A 20,047-nucleotide genomic window follows, 5' to 3' on the forward strand; every position below is an offset into this window, starting at 1 on the left:
TGACGCTTCACTGTGGCATCTCGGTCCAGACTGTTGTACAGATGAATATTCTTCAACCACCTCCACTTCTTCTTCCATGATGGAAATGAGGTTTGATTTCCATCATTATTTATAATTATAAATAATAATAATAATTATTATTATTATTATTATTTAGTGTATTGATAAATGTAAGCTTCTTCGCTAGGCAGTTAGCGGGGACACACTGCGGGTGGTCGCTTTTGGAATTTTTATTGTGCGTGTTGTCGCTTGTCTGTTTATAAACCATGGATCAAGATGAGGCTTTTAATGGTTAAAGGATGTGTGGTAAGAGCAGTTATAATGATGGCAGAGCATTATGATGATCACTTGAGTGTCACGTAGGAATGTGATCAGCACGTCTAGAAATTTCAATTTTGTTTGAGGTTTGTGTGCTTAAGCCTTGTAACTCGTCTCCGTCCTTAATGGCAAGTGTCACTAGTTTGTCCGGTGGGCCGCAAACAGACTTGTTTGAGTTTCAAGTTCAGTGGAAGGAAAGGGTGTGCTTTGAGCCTGGTGCCTGTGAAATGTCCGTTCTGGTGTAGGTGTTGGCCCACATTTTGTTTGAATCCCATAAGAGTATGGTGCTGGACCATGCTGGGTTTGTTATGCGTGTGGCTCTCTGTGTTTTGTTGGTCATGTGATGAGAACCCTGGGAAAAATTTGTGAAGCAATGATGTGACTGTTTGGTGTTGCAGAGATGTCGGCTCACTTTGGTTGATGCCCTTTTGGTGTTGCTGGCTGTGAGACGGCAGTAACTTTGAGTATGGTGCTGGACCATGCTAAGGGTGATCTGTTGTGGGTGTTGCTCTCCGTAATTTGTTGGTCACTTGCTTGGTTACCTGACTTGTGGTAGTGGACCACTTGTTGCTGTGACCTTTTGTGTTGGGTCAGTTCAGATCTGGTTGGATTACTAGTTATTGCTTTTGCGAGTGGTAACTGGGTGAATCCATTTTGATTTGGCTGTGAACCTGTGGTAGGTCACTTGTGTGTCAGGTCTGTGTTCGTAAGTGGGTTCTCTCTTCGTAAGGAACGTTAAATGTGTTGACGCATTAAGGACATGTCCTGTTTTAGCTGCCTACCATTTTTTGCCAGTCTTTTTAACCAGTGACCGGACATGATGGGCACACCAACTTATGGCTGTGGGACATGAAGCCTGATGTGACGGTGGTCCTCCTGAACACCAAGATCTTCGGTAATGTATTACCAGCCCCATCATTTTAAATGTTTTTTTTTTTTAAAGGTTCCCCTTTGGGGCGTTACGGCCCTAGGCCTTGTAGGCTGGGCTGCAGGTGTTGCTTTTGTCTGTCTTTGTGCTCCTCCCCTTTGCAGGTGTCTCTGGTTCATTGATTGGGAGCGCAGAGTACTTGGACCTGGGCCTTCAGCGTCCACTCTGCCGATTGACATTGGTGGTGTTTGTTGCCAGGCCTCAGCTCCCCTCCTTTCTGCACATTTGCGTTTGCCTTTGTTTTTGCACTTCAACACTCCCATATGCACTCATACAACACATCCAAGCATTTGCATTACACCACTGATACTGATATCCACAATCCATTGTTGTTTTTGTTAATAAATATTAATTTAAATGTACTTTAAAAAAAATAAAAAAATAAATTAAAACTCACGGCAACGACGGATGTAAATAAGCAGTTACATTAAATATATTGGCTCGTTGCTAACGTCAGAGGAGCCGTTAGCGTCTTATTCAGCCGTTGGATCGGAAAATGGCTACGTATGCGACATTTATGGAAAATTGTATTCGGCGATTTCACAGAAGAGCGACTGATTCAACACGTTGGAATGATCCACAACTTTTTATGAACTGTGCGATTATGTGAAACAGCTGTACATTCTCCAAAAAAACACACAAACAAACCATCAACCTTCCACTACGTCCTGATCTCTTCTTCGTTGGTTTCCGCCAGTAGTAACGTTCGGTTGTTGATCACGTGACTCATATGACGCAAAAAAAAGTGTCCAAAGCTGTTTCTTTTTGTTAATTGACGTGTTTCCATTAACCAAAATGGTTTTGGTAATTTCAATTTGCGCAATGTTATGGTTAATGGAAACACAGCTAGTGACTGCACGGAGGAGTTCAAGCGTCACCTTGAAACCTGAGATGTTTATGCAGAAATTTTATGTTATGCTTAGTTGTGTCTTTAGTGTTTCAGTTTGATTTCACCTTTATTTACTGAGGGTTCTGATTGGTTATGTATATTTTTGTACAACCTGGTAAAGACCAGGATCATTTTTTTTTTAAAAGTTGACATTTTGGGCCCTTTTTACTGTAATTCAGACATTACTTCCCATTTTTCTAAATCACTGAGTGAGTTCCTCTCTGAATAGTTTTATGTAATCACTTTTTCCTTGTTCTTTTATGGCAGTAAAATAAAATAGCTGCACAAAACAAACTCAGATCTCACCAATATTTATCACCTGTTAGTTCTTGCATGCAGCAGAACTAAGCAACTTTTTGAAGGTTATAAATCTTGAATTTCCCTAACTAATCTCTCCAACAGGGAGTCTCACAACAGAACCTCGATAACTTTATGGTTACTGACTTCCTGACTGTGTGTTAAGCCCCGCCCACCGGCCTAGATGTGTGTTTGCTAGAATTACTGGACTCTGATCCACAGGTCTACAACTCGACCGCCTGTTTTATGACTGTACACGCAGAATAAACACACGAGACCCGACACTGGCACCACCAGGAGTAACATCTGCTCTCAGGGAATTTATGGCCACTTTGTGTGCAGCATGAGACCTGAACTGTGCTAGCAGAACAGATACAGTCGCTTTTATGGTGCGTGTGTTTGTCTATTGGCTGCTTTCGTAGAGATAACTCAACTTCCCTAATGATATATTTAGACACTGAAGTAGATAATATGATTATAGAGAGAAAGAATACAGTTTATGTCTAGAAACGCCCATCCATTGTCTATATAATAATAATAGCTAACCAAAACGAACAACTGAAATTGAGAAAACGGTAATTAATGGAGAAAAACTATAATTAACTGGAACTATGTCGTGAGTTATATAACTAAAACACACTGAAATCAGATAAATAATACCCTCGGTTTTTGTGTTAATGAATTTGTTTATTACCCTTTAAAACTGGTGGTTTTTCCCTAAACAAGCAGTTTACGCCATCTGTCGGCAAATTACGGCACTTCGTAATCCTCCTGGCGGGAAAATGGCGCAAAATGGCGGCAGAAAAATTTAAATTGGGATAAAACTTGGTTGTTCAACAATAATTGAACACTTTTTTTTAATGATATCTTCTGTTGAATATCCATTACCCAATAAATATAATCACTACACAACCTTTTTTTAATTCTAAATGTAAAAATTAACCAAAGCTACTATTTATAGTACAATAATTTTAATTTAATGTCATCAGGCAAATATGAGAGAAAAACGCCTTGTTTCATTTCTCTCAATAACAATAATTTAATAAAATTAAATTTAACTATTTAATTTTATTAATAGTAAAATTATTAATTATTCATTAACTAAATAAATAAGAATTATTTAATTGTTAATTAAACAACTTAATTAACAATTATTGTTAATTAAGTTGTTTAATTAATTAAAATTTTGTCAATATTAAATATATTGATTAATAATTAAGTAACTAGCAATTATTTAATTATTGCTTAATAATTATCCATCCATTTTCTTTACACCCTTGTCCCTTGGTGGGGTGGGAGGGGTACTGGTGCCCATCTCCAGAGTACACCCTGGACAGGTTGCCAGTCTGTTGCAGGGCAACACAGAGACAAACAACCATGCACACACACCTAGGGGCAATTTGGAGAGGCCAATGAACCTGACATGTTTTTGGTTTGGACTGTGGGAAAGTAAACATACAAACATACAAACTCCATGCAGAAAGACTGGGGCCAGGAATTGAACCCAGAACCTGTGCCACTGTGCAACCCTTAATAATTATCATTAAATTAATTATTACTTAATTTATAATTAGTAAATCAATTTAATTATAAATACACTAAATAAATAAATGGATGCAATTAATTTGAATAATAAAATAATCGTTTTTAATCAATAAAAATATTTTATTAATAAATTAATGATTTAACTTGATTAGAATATGGCAGAATATAAGACATCAACAAGTTTAATCAGAAAACATTCAGTAAAATAATGTTTACAGAAACTCCAACCTTGCATTATGACTGTATGTTCTCTGAGTGAGATACATCGATAAGCATGTTTTCTATTGCTTCAGATAAGTGAATTTAATGTCAAGATGACCAGACAAACTAAAGAAAACTGGCACTTTATTCAACATCTAAAACATCAGCTAGTTCAAATTCAAATTGATCTGTTTATTACAACAGTTTCTCTGACATTCCCCTCCGCTGCAGCTCACTGATAACCCCTCTAATTCGAAAGAGACGCTGTATTAAACAGAACTTTTTCGTGATACAGACACTGCCAAGATTGGATTTGAGAAACCCATCAATAAATGTGTTTGCACTCTTCCTCTATAGCTAAAAGCGAGCATTCATGCAGCCGTCATGGGATCAATACTGACGTTGATGTGCCCTCCATGCAGAATTTTTCCCCTCAGGTTGGTCCAGGTTTCTCCTCCTCACTTCACAACTGGACCACAGAGACATCAGTGTCTGATAACATGGAGCGGCTTAATGTTTAGCCCAGAATCCACACTCACACGCACGTGCACACACAAGGGGAAGCAGAGGGATTATAAAGGCGCACAGATCTATACACCGGCCAGGGATGAAGGGCAGAAAAGTAGCAGAGGGAGGGAGAAGTGGTCGAGGTGAGAGTTTTACTTTTAATAGCATTTAATTAACTTCAAAAACTGAAATTTCCAGCCTCAAATTAAATTCCTCACCTTATTTTCGCTTGATTTAATCTCAATAATGCAAATTTATTAATGTCTTAATTTATCAGAAATAATACACACTTATCGTGTCGTCGTGTTGATCATTTAAAGAGTTTGGTCGCACAGAGTGAATGCTTGTTGATGATTAGCCGTGTCTTTAATTTGCTAAGCAGGACTATTAGCTTGTTAATCCACATTAGAGGTGTGTGTCCCGTAAGCGGAAAACGAAGGAGGAGCATTATGCATGGAACAAAGTGCAGCAAAAACGATATTAATAAAACCTTATCATGTTTCAGAGTGCAATTTGTTACACACCTTCATTTTCCTCACGATAACAGAGAAAGGTTTAAGTACGGTAATAATATTTGTCACTACATACCCTCAAAATGAGTCATTATTTTTCCAGGATGGAGTGAGTAGATGATTTAGTTAAACCTTTAAACAAGTTGCACCAATTTGTAAGCATTGGCAAGCGACTAGCATAAATCCTGTTGGATGTTTAGCATCTTTTCTGGGTAGAATTGATGAAATTCAATTAGCTTAATGGCACAGACCCAGTTTGTAACCTTAACATAAACTTTTTCAACGGTTTTGATATCTGGGCTTCATGTTATCCAGAATCAGTTTGGATGTTTGATTAGGATCATTGTCCAGTTAGAAAACGCAACTGTCTCCAAGTTTCAACTGTTAATTTCAGCTCAAATTGAAGACATTTGAGGTTTTTATTGATTACTCCATCCACTGACAGCAAGTCAGACCCACAGAAAGACGCAGCCACCACTTTGCATGGCAGTTGGGATTGTTCTTTGGCTTTACAGCATGACCATGACTTCTCCTCCAAATATTAATCTTGTAATAGTGAATAATTATTTAGTCCTTTTGACCAACTGGCCGACTTTTCTTAAGAAGGAATTGGCCTTTCCCATTAAGGCAGCTTTTTTGGAAATAAGCTAATGCTTTTGGTCTTTCAAAAACTTCTTAAATGTTAAGGAACATTCGACGGGCAAAGTGGAGTTACCTAGCAATCCCGACACAGTTCCGCACATCACCTAGCAACACAAGTTGAGCTCCAGCACATTTGGTCAGCTGGTTTTACCGCTGCATTCACTGTACAATGGTTGCTGGAAAATCAAATGTTTTTTGTTTTCTTTTGGTAGACTTACTGTTCTGAAACCATTTGCTGCATTTTTGTTGGTTGTGCAGGAGGCGCCACTTCTGCTTTTCAAACATGTACAGTTGTATAATTGGGCATCTGTTTGCAGCCATTTTTATTTGCGAGTGTAAATGTTGAGTTTGGGGGCGTGGCTAGCAGCAGCTTATTTTGATTTAAAGTGACAAAAGGTCCTAAAACAGCTAACAGGCAGAACTGAGCAGACTGAAATCTCATTATATAAGAATAATTTTTGTGCAAATGAAAAGGTAATGAACATGTGTAGGCCATAAACCTTTTCTAACTTGATCGAGAAAGCATAATAGGCCACCTTGATGGAAATTTGCTAATTGGAGACAAATAATGAGCTATTTGTTTGCAATTATAAGCCGAATGTTTGGATTAGGACCCATGAAATGGCTTTCAAGCTAAAGAAAATATCACACTAACAGTCAGGTAAAGTGGTGGCTGCATCGTTCTGTGGGCCTGTCTTGCCAAAAAATGTAATGAACATGTTTTTTATAGCCATTGTAAAACCCATTTGTGCCCAAGTTTTTACAACCTGCAGCATCTTTCGATGTTGCTTCAGTATTTCCACATAATGTTCTGTCCTCACGATGCTGTTTTGTGAAGTGCACCAGTCCCTCCTGCAGCAAAACAACCCCACAACATAATGCTGCCACCTCCAGCATTCTGACACCTGTCAGAATGGTGTTCTATTAATTTTTATTATTAATTCATTTCTTTGTCCCTGTGTGCATTTGCAAACATTAAACTGTTGTTTTTATGTTTCTTTTGCAGTAACAGAGTGGCCTTTCAGCTCATGTTCATATTCGTTTCACTGTAGATAATAACACACTTACCAGGTTTTTGCTTTTGTTACTGGGTTGACATTAACATTGCAGACCAGAACCCATCTCCTCCCTGAGCGGGATGATGATGGTTGAACGTTCCCATCTTGTTTGTACTTGCATATAATTATTTGTTTTAACGACATCTGGAAATTGCACCCCATTCAAACCAGACTTATGCAAGTCCACAATTCTCTTCCTTACACTTTGGCTGATTTATTTCCCATGATGCAAGGAAGCACTCTGTTTCAGGTGTGTCTCTAATTAGCTCAGACGTTTTGAAGTTGTTGATGTTTTGTCCCAAATTGCTTAAAGGCATAATAATCTTAGTGTTCATTAACTTTACAATAGCCTTAAAAATTATCTCTCATTATTCTGGCATTTAGTAAATGGAAAACTGTTGGAATTTCTTGTTTTAATTTGCATAAAATGGGAAATATTTATTCTAATTTCACGTTAGTGTGAAAAAAATGCACTTGTCTTTTTGTTGTGTATGTAAACTTCTGGTTTCAACTATACAAAAGGCAGAAAAGTCTTTTAGAGGAATTTATAGACATTTGTTCAAGATATTTGGATGTGTTAAAGTCTAGATTAAGAAACAAAATGCTTAAAAATAGTTTTAAAACAGCAAAAGAGCCACCAAGACTGAAGTTTTTCACCAGTGTCGATAGCTACAGTGATAACCAAGAAAGAAGCCCATACTTTCTTCTTCGTTGGTTTATTAGCGGCACCTGAATTCTACTTTGCCTCTTAGATCCGAAGGAAACAGCAAAATGTCCTCCAGGGTTGTTCAAAGTGCGGTCCAGGGGCCATTTTTGGCCCTCAGGATGATTGATCACAGTTCAAAAAGCCTAAATTTGGTTGTTCAGTTCAGGCAATTGGTGAAGATACAAATTTAAAAACAACATTGTGGTGAGATTTGATAAAAATAGATACTATTAAAATGGAAAAATAGAAAATTTAAGGTGCAGCACAAAGTATTAATATAGGGACCAAAAGCATCCAGTTGTTTTTACTAAGACCCACATTTGAGAACGCCTATTTAATTAACTTGGTAAAATGAAAAAAGACTGATCGAAATCTTGTTCCTGTTGCTAAAAAAGATTCAGAAAAATCCAGAAAAATTAACAATTTTAGAATATGACTTGCTGTTTAAAAAAAAAAAATATATGTAAACCTGATTCATGCAACACTTGTCTACAAAAATCTGACTGCTTTGCTTATTTTACTAAAATATTGTGTGTTTAGTTTGTTGTTTATTTAACAGGTAAAAATAATACATATATTAGTTTTTCTTATTATGTTAAGAATAAAATTATAAATTTTGTGGCCTTTATGCCAAAACATTTGGTCACTGTTGGTTAACTTAGTTCCAATAAATGACGTCAATCTGTAAAATAGGAAAGTTTAGGTTGTTCCACTAGCTGAAAAAGTAGCGGTATTTTCTTTTTATCGTAACTTTATATTAAAATATGACTCAGCAGACGAGAGTTGGGAGTGAAACTGTGACTTTTACCATCAACAGTCAGTCGTCCCGGTTCAGACGTCATAGAAAAGCTGCAGTGTGTTTGCTGCAGGCGACTCACTCGTTCAGAGCATGTTCACCTGATTGTTTTACCTGAAAGTCTTCACATTAAGTCTGAAAAGCTTTGTCACTTCTCATAAGTAAGTCAGTGGAAACTGCAGGAGGGCACAGCTTCAGGCTAAAGTAAAAGTCTTCCCGAGAAAATCATTTACGCTTCAGTTAATGTTGTGTTTTACAATTTATTCCTTACACTAGTTTTATATTTTTTCATTCTACATAGAGGAGTTTCTCTTTAATTAAGAAGTCAACACCTATTAATAGCAGTATGGTAATACTTCCTGGATGTATTCAACCTGACTTCAACCAGATAAAATTAAAATACCATTTTATATAAAGTTAATTCAAGAATTAACCCTTTTTTACATGAAATTACAAATAAAGAGTCACTCACCAGTGTTATTGAACAGAAAAGATGCACATCAATCTTTCATCTAGGCAAACTTTTGCTTAGATGAAAAGCAAGCAAAAGAGTTATTATCAAACTCTTTTCACAAAAGAGTTTGACAATAACTCTTTTGTCAAACTCTAATAACCCATGAATTAATTCATTTGCTGCTTCACAGTGTAAAGTGTTTTGATGTTTCTCAGTGATTAAACGTTCCTCTGTGACTCAGCTGTGGTCGTTGATGTTGCGATAAGGATTTTGAGCAGCTACAGCATCCTGTAGATTGTTGTCGTAAATCTACGACAGTAGCAGAGGCCGGGTATTTCCTGCAGCTCTGAGAAACTGTACAGAGAGATCAGTTCAGTTTATAGATTAACCTTTAAATCAAGTCAGGTTTTTTTTACTTTTACTTATTGCCTAATAGGAATCAATTTCAAGTATTTCATAACTTATGATATTTACAAATAAATAATAATATAATAACATAATAAGCTTCTCAAGTTTATATCATTTGAGTGTCATGATCCGTGTTTCTGTGTATTTATTTTTTAAGGGTTTTCTGTGTTCAGTTTCTGTCCTGTGAGTCTCTGTCTCTGCGTCTTCCTCGTTGATTGCTTCCCAGGTGTGTCTAGTTACCTGATTACCCTCCCTGTGTATTTAAGTCAACCTGTTGTCTCTGTCTCTTGTTGGGTCCTTGTCAAACGTATGTCATTTGTCTGCCTGCCTGCCATCACAGTAGAACTGTAAAGTCCTGTGTTGGTTTAGCTCTCTTTTTCAGTCCTTAGTTTTTCAGTTGCTACTGGTAATTAGCTGTGTGCTAAGTCTCTGCTGTGCTGCCTGTTCTGGACTGTTGAGCTTTCTTCATTAAATCTATCATCATCTTTATCACAACATGCGCCTGCGTCTCTCCTCACCACCTCACAGCCACCACACCTGACATTGAGTCTCAATTTTATATCATTTGAGTCATTTCTCAGCAATTACCTTCGTTCCAGTATCTGGTTACTGTGTTCATATTATTCAACTATAGTCAAGTTTTGAGACGTTTTTTGCAGTGATCTGGTCCGAACAGGTTCTGAAATACTTTAAAAAAAACTTTATATATTCCACATTGTAATTATTTAACAAACACATTAAGCCAAATTGGGATGAAAATTGCTCCATTTTGATTTAAGACAGCAGATGGAGGCCATTTATTTCTAACCACTTTCAGTTGATTAACTTATCAATTTTGAAAAATTTTATAGCTACTAGAGTTTTCTATTGGAGAGGAAAGACATCAGCTTTTTAAAGAAGGAACTGTTCCTGCCTATCAGCCTTGGTTGAGTTAGAACACAATTTCCAAACAATTAGATGTTTCTACAGTGATATCATTATTATGGATGAGGATGTTTTAAGGTCAGATGTGACCTATTACGCTTCCTTCAATAGGTTAGGACAGGTCTAAATGTTCATTACATTTTTTACACAAAATCATCCTTAGATAGTCAATTCTGCCCATATGGTTCTGCCTATGGGCTGTTTTTAGGACGTCGTGTCACTTTAAATCCAAATAAACTGCTGCAAGCCACGCCCCCTCAACTCAGCGTTCTGATTGGTTTGCTAGGTTACAGCTGGGGTTGCTTGGTAACGGCTGTCTCAACATTCGGAAGGTGTTTGAAACGGCTCATTTTCCAGACTCGACTTTGAAACGTTAATTTATTACCTAAAAAATGGATTGGTGTTTTTTCAGCACTTGGGCTGTTTTTCGAAGAAGTAGAAACAGGAATGTAAGTGTCAAAATGGCGACGGTGGCTCTGGCCCACCATTGCAACGAATAGCCGTTTTGTGATCAGAAGGTTGTAGGATCGATTTCAGCTTCCTCAGATGTCGATGTACTTCAGGGCAAGGCACTTGGCACTTAACGTCCTGTATATAAATTTATTTATATGCACATCTATAAAACTAACTGATTAATATTGTAAATAATGTAAATATCACCATATTTATGTTTATATTGTATATATTTCCTACATTGTTTACACTGCTCGATCTGACTTTTAATCTCATTGTACATGTGTACAGTGACAAACAATAAATTGAATTGAAGTGAATTGAATTGAATTTCCCCTTAGGATCAATAAAGTATATTGATATACTTGATATACAGAACAGAAAGAAACATTATATTCTGTTCTGTTCTGAGTTCAGTCCATTTTCCAATTTACTATTTAAAAAGTGACTGAAAGTTTACAGTTATCCTAAATTAAATCACATAAAACTTTCCAAATAGACTTTCAAGACAAACTAATTTCAGTGTGTGCGTGCGTGTGTGTGTGTGTGTGTGCGTGTGTGTGTTGCAGGGACTGCTGTTGGAGATGAACCCCCAGCAGAGTCTGACGGTCCCCTCTCAGCCTTGTTTCGTCTCTATGTTTACGCTCTGCACGGCTGCCTTTGTGAGGTGGCCTTCACCGCCGTGTACGACTGGTGCAGCACCCGGGACCAGAGGCTGCCGGGCCACAGCAGCATGTGGGCGTTGCCCATGTACGGCTCCGCCATCTTCTGCATGGAGGCCCTGAGGGCCTGGCTGCTGGCCCAGAGCCGCTCGCTCCCTGTGAGGCTGGCAGTTTACACTTTATTCATTTACATGTGGGAGTTCAGCTGGGGCGTGGGGCTGAGCCTGCTGGGGGCCTGTCCGTGGGATTACTCAGCCCATCGCTACAATCTGGGAGGACTGGTGACTCTGGATTATGCCCCAGCCTGGGCTGTAGCTGGACTTATAGCGGAGCAGCATGTAATCAAGAATACACTAAGGATAAGATTGAAAAACAACTGATTTCATGGTTACCTTAAATTATGTCCTTCCAAAATCACCCAAATGACATTTAATGTCATTTTTAGCTGGAACAACACAATGTTGATGTATTTTTAACACTGTCATAATTAAAAAATTGAAGATTTTTTTAAATCTCCAATCAAGTGCTAGGTAAGAATAACATTGAAAAAATGATTACTTTCATGATTATCTTAAACAACATCCTTCCAAAATCACCCTCATAACATTTCATGTCATTTTTTTTGCAGAAACGACACAATGCTATTGTATTTTTAACGTTTAATGATTAAAACGGTTGAGATTTTTAATCTCCAATTAACACTGCGCTAAAGATAACATTGAAAAACGACTGATTTCATGATTATCTTAAATTGTCTTTCCAAAATCACCAACATGACATTTAATGTCATTTTCAGCTGGAATAGCACAGTATTACTGTGTTTTTAATGGTTTCAAAATTAAAAATTTGAAGACTTTTAGTCTCTAATCAAGAATATGCTAAAGATAAGATTGAAAAACAACTGATTTCATAATAATCTTAAACTATGTCCTTCTAAAATCACCCAACTTTTAATAGATTTCAAGCAATCTCAGTTCCTGGTTGTGAACTTAAGTATAGAGTTAATTATGCATTTAACCTAAAATTACATGTATTCTGCTATGTTGTCTTCCATGTTGCTGTTTTATTTTGTTTTTATTTCATTTCTAAACTAAAGTAAACTAAACTAAACCCACACAACATTTGTTGTCATTTTTTGCAGGAACACAATGTTATTATATTTTTAACAGTTTCATAATTAAAAATTTCTGTATTTTTCCTGCTTCTGTCTGCCTTATCTGGTCCTACTGGAGTAAAAGACACTGTGGGAAGTTTGGATTTTGTCCAGGGCAGGAATGTGTCTCAGCAGGCCTCTTGGAGGGAAAAGGCAACATTTGCGTGCTTATTAATTTTCAATATCTTCTTAAGAAAATCGGGGTAGTTTGCACAATTTTTGGGAAATGAGAACCTGGCAACTATCTTACAGCAGGGTTTTGTTCCTGGTGTTGTGTTTTTGGATCTTTCCCATTCATGAATCAGTCAAGTACGTTTCTCCCTGAGGTTTGATGATGAAGGTAGTTTTCAACACACTTCCATTAGAAAACAAGGCCAGGCGAGAAAAATTATATCATGTCATTTTATTCCTGTTAGCCTAAAAACAGTTTCAGAATCAAGTTCTTCTTTCATTATGCTTAACTTCACTAAATAATAAAACTAAATGAAATTGGCATTATTTATTACCATTATACAAAGCGCATTGAACAAGTTATTGTTTTTCTTAATAAACATACTTCTAATAGGATGTTTGTTCAAAATTCACCCCAGATGTCATTAACAACACAAATCCACGCATTAATTTAAGAATAATTAAGTGAGATAATACATAGAAAATGTGTTGGACAACATAGTAAGTCAGGTCTGACTAATACTAATTTAATAATAATTTACTCTGCAGTGATCGTCTATGAAACGTTTTCTCATTACTCAACAAACATGATGGGTCAAACCAAAAAGCTCAATTCACAACCTCATTATTGCAAAACGTATTTCTTTAAACTTAATTTCAAAGAAATATTCACTCAACTGCAATTGTACAACTCACTGGGAAAAACTCCACTAATAAAGAAAACCCATGATAAATATCTTTTAAAGTTTTCTACAGAGTATTTTGGGAAGCCAATGAAATATTAACAGAACAGACGTTTGCAGGAGGATCTGGAGTGAATATCACTCCAAAAACACCAAAGAACAAGAAGGTGTGAGGTTGTTTTTGAGCATAAAGTGCTAGGAAACGTCAGATAATTAAAGGAAGTATGAGGAGGAATGTAACTGCATGTTCTTCATTAAAGAGCTGATGATAAAACCCAGAAAGAAAAAAGCTGATAAAATTCAGTAAGTGTGTTATTACTTTCTCCCTGTATCATCAGAGTTGAAAATGATTTGTTTTGGTCTCATTTTTGTGTGTGGATTTTTTGGTTTGCTACTGACCTCTGGTGTAAGTTTCATGTCAATGTCATTAATAAAAATACATGTTTTAATAAAAAAGTTAACACCTTTACTACTTCTATCTATTTAAGTGAATTTTGAAGGTGTGTAGTTGACAATTAGGTTCTCTTCCGCTCTGGATTTTGCACGACGACCAAGGCCACAGTCCCCTCATTCCTCTGCCACTTGTACCTACAAAAGGAACATAAATTACATGTTTGCACCAGAATTTCTATCAGAATCATGCTAATTTTCCAAGAAGACAACATTAAATTGCATTTTCTCTCAATACTTATTTATCAGATATCAACCTAAGGACAAGAAGTGGTGTGTGAACTGCACTGAATAATTCATTGAATTATTCACTGAATGGCTCATCTTTAAGCTAGGTGTTTATGCATATTGCCGGCCTGGGGCATTCAGGTGTGTGGCAACATAATGCCAAGGAAACATTACAATTTCTGCTCATATTAGCACATGTTCCCACTCATCAGTGCCTGAAACAGTTCCAATGAATTTGTGGTTTGTCAATGTGGTGAGAGATAATTTTAGTTCTCAAGCACAACCAAATTGTGCTTGTTCTCGATTGTCTTCTTTTAAAGGGTTGGCAGCAACAGGAACTGCTAATCTGATGTAATTTGTTTTTTTATTGTAAAAACAGTAGACTTCAGCAGGTCTTAGTTCGCATGCTAAATGTGAATGTATCTGAAAAATTAGAGGTGCTCCAATTTGTTCCTTCTGGAAAATCTTCAACCTAGCTTGAGTAAAATCCCAAGCACAACAATGGAAAATAATTTGTTTTTCACATTTTTATAATGGTTTAATGTAATGAACGTCGTTATCTTTGGAAAACAGCAAATTAGCACCAACACTTTTACCGACTGCCAAGCATTGTGCTGGAGGGGTGATGACTTGGGGTTGTTTTGCAGTCAAAGTATGTACATTTGAGGATAAACTTGTTTTAATTTGTGGTTGTACTAAAGTCAAATTTAAAAGTTCTTTGATATTTCCAACATGCTCTTCTAAAGCTGTATTTTTCCATCTATTTGATGAGTTAAAAATCTCTTGCAGAGGCTCTAGTAGGGATCAAATGAACAGCATTGCTTCAATTCATTCCAGTTTATGTTAAATCCACAGTTAGAGGTGCAAACACACACAGCAAACAGCACAGAAAATAGAAGCAAAAACCTACAATCAACAAAACAAATAAATACAAAATGCTATAACAGCAGGAAATAGAAGCAAAATGCACAAATGGAGCAAGTATAAAAAGCTGGAAACTCGCTTTGCAAAAACAGAAGTGCTCCAGACCACTAGGGGGAGTCGTACGGTTTCAGGCCCCCAGTAGAGATTGGATGTTATAATTTAATGGGATTTACAGAATAAAGTTGGAGGGAGATAGAAAAAGTATGATATACTTAATGACTTTCTCAAAAACACAATCTTTTACAATAATACAGAATTTATTTATGTTGGTAATATTACTTACTCCAGACTCCCCCTAGTGGTCTGGAGGACTTCTGTTTTGTGGAGCGAGTTTTCAGCATTTGTGCTTGTTGTTTTTGCTATTTATGACATTTTCTAATTTGCTTCCATCTCCTGTGGTTGCAGCATTTTTTGTTGTTGTTTGCATTTATTTTGTTGATTGTAGGTTTTTTCTTCTGTTTTCTGTGATTCCAGCATATTTCTTGCAGTGTTTGTTTTTTGTTACATTTGTTTTCTGTGTTTGTGTGGTTTACCGTTTGCATCATTCATGTTTGCAGAGTATTTTGCCGTTTGCAGTCCCTTTGTACCTTTTGGCCACCATATAATACAGTTTAATCAGTGATTATGTACATATAACTTACTAATATTTCTACAATATCCAGAGAGTTTCTGCCACTCAAAGTACATTTTCTCAATTTTCGACCATTCTCTTCAAACATGAAAGATCGTTGTGTCAGATCAGCAGTTACATGCTTGACTTAATCTTCAACAAACATCAGCAGATGGCTACTCATGCTGTACTGGCACTTCTCGAGGTTTATTCCTATTAAAAAGTAGCCATTCCTTTCCACTTGCATACTTGATTTGAAAGTCGGTGATAGATAAGTTTTATACAATCTACCTGACTTGAACATTTAACTTAAAATCAGTTTTTGTGTTTTGTCCTAATTTCCACCTGATTAGCTAACATATTCTGTCAAAATCAGCATCCATTTAAAGTTGTATCAATGTAACTCAGAGACCTGGAAAGCACCAGATAATTTGCATTTTTAATATTATTTATTAAAATTGACTCACTGGCTCTGTTCGGGGATGAGCAAACTATCTCCTGAAGTCAAACTGAACGTCTGCTCCGCCATGGTCACTGCTGAAGATCCCTCCTGGGAGAGACAGAGAGGAGATGTGTTGGTAGGATTAGCTGTTAGGAGCTTATGGAGGTTATTAGAGGAGTTGGGACAGGAAGTGTGTACGTGCCATTTGCCAAATCCACAAATCAGTTTGCTGGACTGAGGTCTCTGTAAGTCCAGGTCCAAACACCATTACCTGTCAAAGACAAATAAATAGAGAAAACCTTGTTTTATTCATTATTATTATTCTGTTTGTATGCACTAGTCCAGACATCTTAGTTTGATTACCAGGAAGTCTAACACTTTGTTATTATTGAGATAGGCTTTGTTGTAATATAGCCAACCAAACATAAAACAAAAACATGAGACTTTAAGCTTAAATAAATAAAATTTCATCTGGTTTGTTTTGGTGAATCCAATATTCTGAGCTGCAGAAACATGCAGCTTTCAGCACTCCCTCAAACATGCAGAGGAAGCACTAAAACTATAATTTGTCTGTAATTAGACACTTCTGAAAGTCAGGCTTTATAATGTAGAAGGCAGCTTTCAACTTGCAGGCTTTATCGATGTGATGCGAGACAGAGAGAAGAAATTTGGTTTATATTCACCCTGTTTAGGCTTAGAGATAAAAACAATATACTATGATGCAAACACAACCAAGTCCTAATTAGTGGTTTTAATTTGTTTGTTTGTGTATGTATCCATTTCAATAAAACAATCTGTCTTTACAGAAAGCTGAAACGTTAGAGTGACACCTCCTACCTCTGTCTCAAACTGAGCTCCAAAGATGTTGATGGGCCTGCCGTTAGCCAAAGACGGCCTCTGTTTGTTGAGCCAGTCCTTGAAGGAAAACGGTGTCATCACATTCATGGTGTTCATCTGGAACGGAGGCTCTCTGAAAACTTCATCTGTTCAAAAACAAAAATGTCAGCAGTTTATTCTTCAGAAATGGAACAGAGTTCATATTAGACATGTGGAAGCAGGTAGCAAAAAGCTCACCTGGATCCGGTTTTCCCGTCTTAGCCTGGTTTGATGCCATGAATCTGTGAGTGACAGATCGACCGACATCATAAACTTCAATGAATCCTGATGAAATAAAAGTAGAAACGTGTCTCACTCTTTGATAATCGGAACCAGTTGTGTCCCCAGATTCTCGCAGTAGAACCATCTCTCGAACAGGATGTCGGTGGTGTTGTCCACGTAGTACCTACAAGAAGCGACAGGTACTGGTGACACTAAGGCACCTAAAAACGCCCAACACTGTGAAGAAGCTGAAGAAGCACTGCAAAAACACAAAACCTTACTGAGTAATTTTAGTCCAGTTTCTAGGGCAAATATCTTATTGCGTTTGAAAAAAGACAAACTTACAAGTAACTTTTTAGCAAGATACAGAGGCTTGTTTTAAGCCTCTATATCTAAATATTGATGAAAAAGTACTTGTTCTATTGGCAGATAAATTAACTTATAACATGGGAAAATGTCTTATGAGTTAAATAATCTATATCTTGCTAAAAAGTTACTTATTAGTTAGTTAGTCTTATTTCAAGTTTGCTAAGATATTTGCACTAGAAATTAGACCAAAATTACTTGGTAAGAGTTTGTGTGTTTTCAGTGCACATACATATATTTGAGGATGAATAATTTTGAGGCTGTATTAGAAAAGTAGGAGTTGAAATGAGGGAAGAGGTGAGCAGAAGAAGAGAGGTGAACCTCAGGCAGTCAGTTTCAGTCAGCAGTCGCCTTCGCTCCATCACCAGTCCAACGGTGTTGGCCTTTCTCTGCGGAGAGTGGGGGATTCGAGCTGGGAGCAGAAACATCTAAAAGTGAAGAAAAAAAATCATACAGTGAGGCAAAGATTATGATTCAAGTGTGTTTTAATGCTCTATAAAGAGAAAAGACAGGTTTCTGTTCCAGATGTGGGTGAAACGTCAGCGCTTACCTCGCCTTCTTTGATGTGAACGTCCTTGTGGACGCCATTTTCAATCACTTTCAGACACATGTCTCCCTTCAGCTGGAAAAACAACTATTTCAAACAGAAAAAGACAAGAAATGGGTTAAATGTCGTTCTTTAAAGGCTGCAGTTGCACAATCTGGAGACTGTGTGGTGAACATGAACACATCAGATTTGACCTTTCACCTGGAAGAACTGCTTTCCTCACCCCTCCCCTCAAAATGTCCTTGCTAAACCTTTCAGCTTTAGCCACTTATTCTACATAACTGAGATGATGAACTCTCCAAGATATGAATGTTAGTATATAAAAGAAATATTTGGCTTGATGATTTATCCATGCATACTGAAGAAATCTTTAAAATATCCAAAATATTTATTGATTAAACTCTGTGAACCTTTGTTTATTTAATGGAATGATTCAATCATGAGGCCAGAGTAATACATTACTGACATTTTTTTTTACCTTTGAGAGTCAGAAGAATGTAAAATAATACATTTTTATTATTCACTGTCCAATGGGAGATTTTCACTAGGGTTGGGCAATATGCATGTTTTTTCATACAACATCCAATTAAAAAAAAAAAGAAATTACAAATGAAAGAAAATACTTTAAAAAAAAGGTTTTATTTCAATTATCCATTAACTGCAAGAATGTATAGTATTAGCAGAATAAAGATGCAATTTTACCAAAAGATCTTAAAATTGAGAGAAAATTCAATGGAATAATTGGTTATTAAAATAATCGGTAGTTTCAGCTATGGCAGGGTCACTGAGTGAAAACTAAGGTATACCTTGGTCAGGTCACAATCCATCGCTAGACAACAACACAGAGACATAAGACAACCATTCACACTCCTAAGGACGATTTAGAGGGATCGATTAACCTAACAGCCATGTTTTTAGACTGGAGGAAGCTGGAGTACCCAGACAGAACCCACACATACACAGAGAGAACATGCTAACTCTACGCAGAAAGGCCCCAGATCGGGATCTGATACCAGCTGCACCACTGCGCTGAATACAGCCAACCAATAGGGACTGCTGAAATTTTCCAGTCTTCTCCGAGTTGTTTTTGGAAAATGTTAGGAAATACGATTAAGCAAGTTTGCAAGTCTAGACAGCAAAGGATGCCACCAACAAGAAGGACCCAGTTAAAGATTATTAGGGACACTGTGCCAAAATACACACTCTCAGCATTTCAGCTGCAGGGTGGAGTTTGCCCAGGTTCATGGAAGATAAGGCAATGATACGGGGAAAGGAGACGCTGAATCTCCTTTGCCTGTATCGGCTAAGGTTGTATTTATGTACTTTTAATTTCCTACCTCCTCCCCTTCCTCTATATGATAATCCTTCCTGGTGTTAGGACCCCCAACAAACATGACGAGCAACTGGGAAAAGTGCCTGAGAAAAACAGAAATTGAAAGCAGTCATGTGGTTACAGCATGTTCACACACAGCATCTAACATGTCTGGTGTCAACCTCCCAAACAAATCAGTCACTGCAACAGATTTTGCTGGCTAAAAAACAATTAGCAAAGCATGTTACTCACATCAGCTTGTTGCACACTGGTGGCAGAAAAGCATCTTGGTTTTCAGCGATCCACTTTTCCACATTGACCAGAGGAACTTGGCTGCTCATTTTTTCTAAATGACAGGCTATGGATTTTGCAGCAGGACACTATTTGACTTCCTTTTCTTATAGATGTTTAAATGTGGCGATATGAACAGTGCAAAATGCAGAAGTGGGGCAAGTGGGAGTTAGACGGTGAGGGAGGAGCTGTCCTGTTCTTTTTTTTTTTTTGTACACAGGTGAAAGTTCACCAGTACTTTCATAATCAGTAACACAATACTGTCCTGCAGTCACTGAAGAGGCTTAAAGGAAAACTTTCAAATTATTTTAATCAAATCTAAAGTTTTTTCCTGTCTTTATGTATAAAACGTGATGTTTTTGATGTTTTTTGGTTTTTAACTATTGGTTTACACAAATAAAAACAATATAACTTGGAATTATTAAGTCATGTTACATCATCTGAAAATGCAAATAAAACCTTTTGCTTTCTC

At 37.0% G+C, this 20,047-nt stretch overlaps 2 protein-coding genes across 3 annotated transcripts; one reads left to right on the forward strand and one right to left on the reverse strand.

The window, feature by feature from the left end:
* The first annotated feature begins 4,754 nt into the window (after window positions 1-4,754).
* Window positions 4,755-12,405, forward strand: LOC103154919 (transmembrane protein 229b-like). 2 transcript variants are annotated; one of them, XM_007576382.2, is made up of 2 exons: window positions 4,755-4,828; window positions 11,208-12,405. In XM_007576382.2, the coding sequence occupies exons 1-2, from the start codon at window positions 4,786-4,788 to the stop codon at window positions 11,678-11,680; spliced, it is 516 nt and encodes a 171-aa protein (XP_007576444.1). In that variant the 5' UTR covers window positions 4,755-4,785; the 3' UTR covers window positions 11,681-12,405. The 2 variants fall into 2 exon arrangements, 1 of the variants encoding a protein (XP_007576444.1); XR_477989.2 differs by lacking the exon at window positions 4,755-4,828 and adding an exon at window positions 10,356-10,634 and having other exon boundaries at window positions 11,208-11,286.
* A 434-nt stretch (window positions 12,406-12,839) lies between these two features.
* On the reverse strand, window positions 12,840-19,909 carry haao (3-hydroxyanthranilate 3,4-dioxygenase). The gene is made up of 10 exons (XM_007576383.2): window positions 19,537-19,909; window positions 19,310-19,388; window positions 17,976-18,059; window positions 17,747-17,853; window positions 17,154-17,243; window positions 17,036-17,079; window positions 16,799-16,944; window positions 16,164-16,232; window positions 15,987-16,069; window positions 12,840-13,895 (listed from the first exon to the last, which is right to left on the reverse strand). The coding sequence occupies exons 1-10, from the start codon at window positions 19,623-19,625 to the stop codon at window positions 13,823-13,825; spliced, it is 864 nt and encodes a 287-aa protein (XP_007576445.1). The 5' UTR covers window positions 19,626-19,909; the 3' UTR covers window positions 12,840-13,822.
* Between the last annotated feature and the right edge of the window lie 138 nt (window positions 19,910-20,047).

Source organism: Poecilia formosa, unplaced genomic scaffold (genome assembly GCF_000485575.1).
Source record: "Poecilia formosa unplaced genomic scaffold, Poecilia_formosa-5.1.2 Scaffold406, whole genome shotgun sequence".
In the NCBI taxonomy this organism is placed as follows: Eukaryota; Metazoa; Chordata; class Actinopteri; order Cyprinodontiformes; family Poeciliidae; genus Poecilia; species Poecilia formosa.